This window comes from Setaria italica, chromosome III (assembly GCF_000263155.2).
Source record: "Setaria italica strain Yugu1 chromosome III, Setaria_italica_v2.0, whole genome shotgun sequence".
In the NCBI taxonomy this organism is placed as follows: Eukaryota; Viridiplantae; Streptophyta; class Magnoliopsida; order Poales; family Poaceae; genus Setaria; species Setaria italica.
In genome coordinates, this window is record NC_028452.1 from 22,217,836 (window position 1) to 22,224,959 (window position 7,124).

Here is a 7,124-nt window from a genome sequence, read left to right on the forward strand (position 1 = left end):
CGGGTGCGGCGGGAGGGGGGCGTCGTCCGGAGCCCGGGGGGAGCGGACGCAGCAGCTGCGCCTGGATGCCGATGCCGATGGATGGATATGGCCACAAGGACTGGAGATCCATGTGCAATCATTTTGACCTTTCCTGTCCAAGAAAGGCCATTGCGGAGGACGACTCGGGTTTGGACGGACTGCCGTTGTGCATGTGGACGACTCTTCTTTGCTTCCCTGCACGGACCGAGGGCAACCGCCGTCTGTCCATCAGGTACCAGGGTAGTTTCGTTGTCTTGTCGTGGCCTTGTACACACGGGACTTGATATCAAGTGGCCTGACCCGTGGCCTGATTGCGGAGGACGTATCGATCCGAAACGTTCAAAGGCGATATATCATGATAATGAGCAATGGCTTGTGCTTTAAGATCTCTGTTTCGTATGCAAGTGAAAGTCACCATTCAAGTGCTCAGACGCTTTCTAGCCCCTGCTTGGCACGACAATTGTACGTGAAAGTTCCATAACTTTGGCATTGCTCTTTATCCTTTAATGAGAACAGAATTATATTAACAGGAGCAAATTCGTAGGTTACCTTGAGGCTTTAATGATGGGACGTCAGGTCTAGAAAAGGCTTCAGGATAAGATAGTGCATGTGTGACGTCAGCATCACACAAAAATCACGGGAAAGCAGAAGAGAGATTCTTTCTCTCGCACCTTTGACGACAAGACGAAGTGCCTGAATTTCTCATCATCGCTATAAAGCCTATAACTAAAGGACCTACTGGTCTATCGGATAGCGTTTCACATCATATGCTTTTTTTTTTAGCATCGTTTCACATCATATCCAGTGTATGACCATATAATAGCAATCTGCACCTGTATCCTTTCCAGTTCAGAAATCAGAATAATCATTCATCTGGAGCATTTCAACCTTGAAATCACGGAGTCCATTTGCCATTACTAAAAGTAAATGAAGTTCAATTCCGATTCCGGAGCAAATACCTGCAGAAGCAGGTAAAGCTACAATAGTTTGCATACACAATCGCATAACTTAATCCTAGAATTGTGCCATAACCACATCAATTTGCTTAAACTTCTGAAATGTTATCGTACCCTAATTTAGATGGTCGGAGGCCCAATCAGCATCTCAGGTCAGCAGCAAAATTTCACGTGGACCAGATCCAACATCCTGGCCCTGCACGAACGGGTAACAAAAGCTAAATTTCCGTCCCCCCAATCCTGCACGCCTACACTACATGTCAGACACCTTTCGAGCCCTACATAGCTTATGAGTCAGCAGGGCCTGTAGCAGTAGTGGCCACAGCGTTTTCTTTGGCGCCATCCTTCTCCTTCTGGCCGGCTACATCATTGTCCTCTTGATCGTTGCTCGTTTCCTTCTGACCAGCTACAGCATTTTCTTCTTTTTTATCGTTGCTCGTTTCCTTCTGGCCTGCTACAGCATTTTCTTCTTTATCTTTGCTCGGTTCCTTATCTGTGCTCTTTTCCTTCGGTGGAATGACAGGAAAATCTTCCTCCGGTTGCCGGTGCCACCGGAAATTGGCGGCTTCGATCCAGCGTGGGTGGACCAAAAACTTCTTGTTCTTTACAGCCCAGCGGGCCTTTTCTGTTCCCAGATCCACAGCCACAACGTGGGTCACTGTGGAATCTACATCTGTGGAGCAAACAGCGCCCAGATGCTCGGCCATCTTCCACATCATCTGCTCCTGTGGGCGAGAGGTATTTGGGAACACCCGACTGAAGACAAGTTTGCAGCCTTCCAGGACTTCCTTTCGTACTGTCTTGATCACCTGCATAGGGGACACACAAACACGAGAAGCAGCCCACGGCAAATGAAATCTGTAGGCCATACCATGGTAAACAAGTCGTAGTTGAGTCATTTTAAAACTGACAAACGCAACTGTATTTGCTACTAAGAATAGTTCTAATTATTTTCATTACGCATAAACACTATCCGTCACGATTAGTTTTGCATGTGATAGTGATATGTCCACATTCCACAAAATGATGACAATTAGTGCAAGCTAAAAAACAATGCTTTGTTTGTAAATATCATAATAACTCTTAAAGTATAACAGACAGCATGAAGGGTAACTGTAGGTCTAGTGGCCTACCTGTCTTACATCCCGTGAAGAAAGAGCAGTTTCAACAGCCTACAGACGAGAAGTACAAGAACAGATGGTTACATATGAAAAACTTTTGTGCTCACAAGATTCAGGTCTACTGTGAGGAATAGACTGTAGAAATAAAGAGCCATAAGATGTAATAAAACTATATACTGAAGCAACAAACCGTGTCAAAGAAAATTGTGTGTATGCGCTTCAATACATCTAAAACGGTGGCCAAAGCACCATCACTCTCCCTTTCATCCTGCATCGACTCTGACAAAGATTTAACACCAAAACCAAATTGGCGGCAGCTTGAAGCAAAGTAATGATATCTCTCCATCAGAATCAGGTTCTCTTTATGCTTCTGCCAGACCTGGAAAAAAAATCATTTCAGGCTGGCCAAACATGAATGATAAATTACAATAAAAGAAGAAATTATCACTCTGATCGAGAAATAAAAAGCTCCAACCAGCTTCTATGCTTTGATAAATGTGTGTGGTTGTTTCTACTGTTAAGTTTATATGTTGGAAGAAAACAGGAAAATACAGCAGAGCGACCTAAGAAAACTAAACAGCAACCAGAGTATTCTACAACAAGACATTGGGACCTAGCTTGACCAATGTACTCATGGCAAATAATGTGACTTCTGTTTACATGAATTAAAATTGTTTCAGATTGGGCTGTCCTGTTGGGTAAAAAATGACACAGTTGCTGAAAACAATCAAGCACTTACATATTCAGTGTCATCAAGAATCACTGCAACACTTTCAGCCCCAAGAATCACATCAAGACCTTTCTGGTGGCGCTGGGTGCAATCTGAGTTCGAAATCACTTTTGAAGGAAAATAGACATTACTAGGGTCAAGAAGCTTCGCTATTTCAATTGCATAAGCTTTGTCACCCATGGTGTATATATACATCTCAAACATATTGCTTGCTTCTTTCAAAAAATTACGAACAAATGGTCTCAACTTCGTGAGCATCTGCATTGAATCTAGTGAGAAGATGCTTCTGTCCGGATCATCTGCAATTAGTACATGAGGGGTTCACTAGCTATATTATATATGCATGGATAAGCAACAGCAGTTTCAGCAAGGATCAAAGGACATGAAACAAGGACAACAGGGAAGATGATAATGTCTACCATAAAAAAATCTAGCATTCACTAGAATTTAGTGATCATATAAAAGCTGTTGATCATGCTGCTAAATGGGATCAAACTTAGAAAAGACTTGTAAAGTTCATTTGTGCGTAATAAAAATTGATGCTAACTGCACCAAGCCATAAAAAAGGTATGTCTAAGAACAAATTATTGAGGTACTAGAGGGTAAAGTCCTTATAGTATCAATCTCTAACTAAACAACATTATGCAGGAAATAGCAAAAGCATACAGACAGGCCATGAGTAGTGGCATTTTAACCTCTATTTTCTATATTGATATGCTAGCCGCATTGGCTCTGCCCTTGGAAAACTGTATGCATTCCAGTCAAAATTCAGACATACATGGCATCTTTTCCTTTTCATTGTCTGTTAGAGCAATGACCCGACATTGACCAGTATTTTCAAATAATTTTGTAAATAATACAGATTTAAAATTATTAGACAGATTTCAAAATTATAATGTATATTTAACTCATGCCATTTCCCTGTGGTTTCTAATACTTTCAAATAAATTAGTGTAAAAATGAAGTTGATTAAGTAAATCATAACAGCATACCAGCATCTCTATAATTGGGATCAGAGGTGGTACCTTATGGTAATAGAATATAATTTATAAAAAAAAACATGTTCTCAAAGCTTAAAAATACAACTAGATACTATTACCTTTTAAAGCAGCAGTCCGAATACCCAACTCATTCTCAGCAGAAGAAATATCTTGGAGTTTGGTCGAGTTGATCAGTGTATGATCCAGGTCTAAAATAAGCACTAGTTTTCTTTCACGCAGCAGATTCTTCAAATCAGCGCCACGTAATCTGTCAATTTCTGAAGTACCTAGCCTCAAGCCCTGCATTTTAATAATTCTCCTAAATTTGTAAAACTGTTTGGAGAGAAGTCACTATGCAAGTACAACTGGAAATGGAAAAAAAATGAAAATACAGTGCCAACAATGGTCCAAAAATCAGCATTATATAAGCCAGGTGCGATAAGGAAACACCGCACTCCTGAAATCTATGTTAAGATACTCCTAAATTATTTTTTGCATTCGGTTTGACAATACCTTGTGGATGTAACCAAAAGCAACTCCTGAAGCATCTTCTTCATCTTGTGGCTTGCCACATCTAAAGCAAAGCCCCCCAAAATATCCAGGATGTGGACATACCTCAACTTGAACATTTTTAGATGGGCCTGATAAAATACACATTCAAGAATTCAACATGCCACTCTATCACACATGGACAATTGGACATTCAGTGCTCAATATATGACAAACTAAGCCAAAGGCAATTGTAACAGAAAAAAGAAAGGAAGATACCCAAAATTTTGGGGATATCATGAAAAACATAATAGCCCCCGCAGCCGGACAATTTGTTGTATGAAAAAACAAAAATATAAATGACTGACAGTGGGTTCTACTTTACAACTCTGAACAAAAAAAATGTGACAGGGCAGCCATTTGTTCAATTAGTGCATTGAATAAAAAAGGAAACACAATGCAGCCTAAAGTGAAAATTCTACCCAGAAACACCACATTTTTTAGTATGTGAATATGTCCCCTTTAGCTGCTAAACTTACAAACAGATTTGCAAAGCGAGGCTAACAAGCATACCAGTGGCAATTTTGTCAGGCCTAATTGATGTTCCTTGATCTTGGCTCTGTTCCTCCACTCTACGCCTTTTAGCACTGGATTTTGCATGCAGTTGACAGCAGTCAGATTTACATTACAAAATCTACAAAACTAGTCATGATTAGTTCATTCTTAACACAACTTCATCCCATGAATTTTTCTCATCCTTTTCCTCAGATACTACTATACTAGGATGCTCTCGTCATCACTATCCTCAATGATAACACTCTTACTACCCAGCATGGAAGGCCACCACGCTTGATACAAGTTGTACTAAGGTTAATCATCTGATGCAGCATTTTTACAGAAACATGATATTTTATACCATCAATACCTCCATGATATTGTAACTGCTCATACAGTTCTGTTCATATCAGATTTGTCTTTAACATCAGAAATTTGAATTTCATGTGAATCAGTGATCTAACAAGCATTTGGATGGATACTGAACACCAGAAAATCAAGCACAAAACAGGAAAGGGCAGCCACCTAGCCTGCCTAGTCACTAAGCACCACCAGCAACCGGTGCCTAACTCAAAAACTGGAATTCAATGATCTACCTGGACCTCTTTGGATTAGAAGGGGTGGATTAGGATTTTAATTATTAAACAAAATCCTAATTCATAATTAGGTGTCATCCTGCCCTGGCACATGCCAAATTTACAACTAATAGGCCCCAAACCAAACATGAGGGAAGTGATCTCTGAAGTAACACAAGTTTTGAGCAAACACACACAACTCTCTTTGAAATAGAAGAGTTAATATGGCTTGCAGCAACAAAGCACATGTGAATTCTATCATTTACCTCATAGATAGGATGACCTTGTTGTCAGTAAACAGAAAGCTCAGTAACCATTTACCTAACAAACCCTCCCGAAAAAAAATCCCCAGGTTACATTTATTTGGAAGATTTCTGGTGGAAGGACTGCAGCACATGCTAGTATGCCTTGTTCTAGTTTCAGCTTGGAATAGCATAAGCTGGAGACTGAATCAGGACAAACGTAATAAATCAATCTTGCATACCACAAGAGGAGATTGTAAGATAGAGCAATGCCATCAAATCAACTGGTTACATGAATTTCAGATTCCATACTTCACATAATATAAAGTTCTGACTGAATAGTCAATATGATTAAGTGCGCTCAGTACAGGAGCAATACAAATTCGAGTAAACCCTAGAAGGAGATAAAAAAAAACTTTCAGAATCACTAGCTGATCCACCCAGTTTAAGACGCCGCGATGCAAGTAACAGGAAGCAAAAACCCTCGAGCATATGATCTACCCAATCAAGCACGGAACCCTAATAAACTCAAACCGACGCAAATCTGTTCCTCCCTACTCCAATGGCGAAGCCGATCATCTAGCTCTAAATGCGCGTGGAATCAAAGGTTATAATCGCGTACCGGAGCTGCCAAACCCATGGGGCCGTCTAGTGGCGAAGTGAGAGGAGGGAGGAGCGTGGAGGCGGCGCGTACCTGTTCTGTTCTAGGAGTTCAACTTCCACCTCCTCCGAATCCTCATCCTCGCCCTCGTCGTCGGTATCGGGCGAGGCGGAGGAGGGGTCGCCAGGGAAGGCGGAGTCGGCGCCGGAGGCGAGCTCGAGCTCGGAGTCGAGGAGGGCGGCGAAGTCGTCGCTTCCGCTCGACGACGACGGGGACGGCGACGGCGCCTCGGCGAGGCTCATGGGCGCGGCGCCGAGGGCACAGCCGCACAAGGGCAAGGAGCTCGTCGGGTGGGTGGGGAACGAAACGACGGAGCCGAAAAAAGAGGGGAAAAAACAGGAAAGAGGGGAAGCGAAAATGGAAACGAACGTGTAAATAAGAAGCGAGCTGGGCTTTTCTTGTTCTGTCCAGAGAGTAGCCCCGGGCAAATTTTACCGAGAACTGAGAACCGAACTAACTGAAATCAAACCGAACTAATCAGGAACTGAAATTTCGATTCTCTGTTCGGTTCTCAGTTCCTAGAAACCGAACTTTGTTCGGTTAAACGGTTCCTCTCCTTGGTTAACCGAAGAACCGGAGGCCCAGCTTGCGTCTATTGCTTCTGCTCGACCCCGGAGGCCCAATAAGGCCCAGCGAGCGAGTAGCCCTAGCCACTGCCCACTCGAGTCTCCACACGCCGCGTCCCGTGTCCCAACCTCCTCACCCACGCCGCCCGCCGCATCCCCACCCGCGCTGCCGCTGCACGCGCCTGCCCCGGCGGCCGGCGCGCCCTCCTGGAGTCCCAGTGCCCCCTT

General features: G+C 43.0%; 1 protein-coding gene across 1 annotated transcript; it reads right to left on the minus strand.

Annotated features, from left to right (window-relative positions):
* Positions 1 to 902: 902 nt before the first annotated feature.
* On the minus strand, positions 903 to 6,572 carry LOC101786822 (RNA polymerase II C-terminal domain phosphatase-like 4). Its single transcript, XM_004962135.2, has 8 exons — positions 6,364 to 6,572; positions 4,871 to 4,944; positions 4,322 to 4,449; positions 3,928 to 4,108; positions 2,838 to 3,127; positions 2,289 to 2,477; positions 2,111 to 2,149; positions 903 to 1,786 (listed from the first exon to the last, which is right to left on the minus strand). The coding sequence occupies exons 1-8, from the start codon at positions 6,570 to 6,572 to the stop codon at positions 1,265 to 1,267; spliced, it is 1,632 nt and encodes a 543-aa protein (XP_004962192.1). The 3' UTR covers positions 903 to 1,264.
* Positions 6,573 to 7,124: the final 552 nt, after the last annotated feature.

What these genes read in the sequence shown, in the direction of transcription:
- LOC101786822 (XM_004962135.2), bottom strand. Translation starts at nt 6,572, where the DNA reads ATGAGCCTCGCCGAGGCGCCGTCGCCGTCCCCGTCGTCGTCGAGCGGA. An exon ending in CTTTTGGTTACATCCACAAG is followed by an intron (nt 4,109 to 4,321) that starts GTATTGTCAAAC and finishes ATTAAAATGCAG; the next exon opens with GGCTTGAGGCTAGGTACTTC. An exon ending in TTCTTGATGACACTGAATAT is followed by an intron (nt 2,478 to 2,837) that starts GTAAGTGCTTGA and finishes TTTTTTTTCCAG; the next exon opens with GTCTGGCAGAAGCATAAAGA.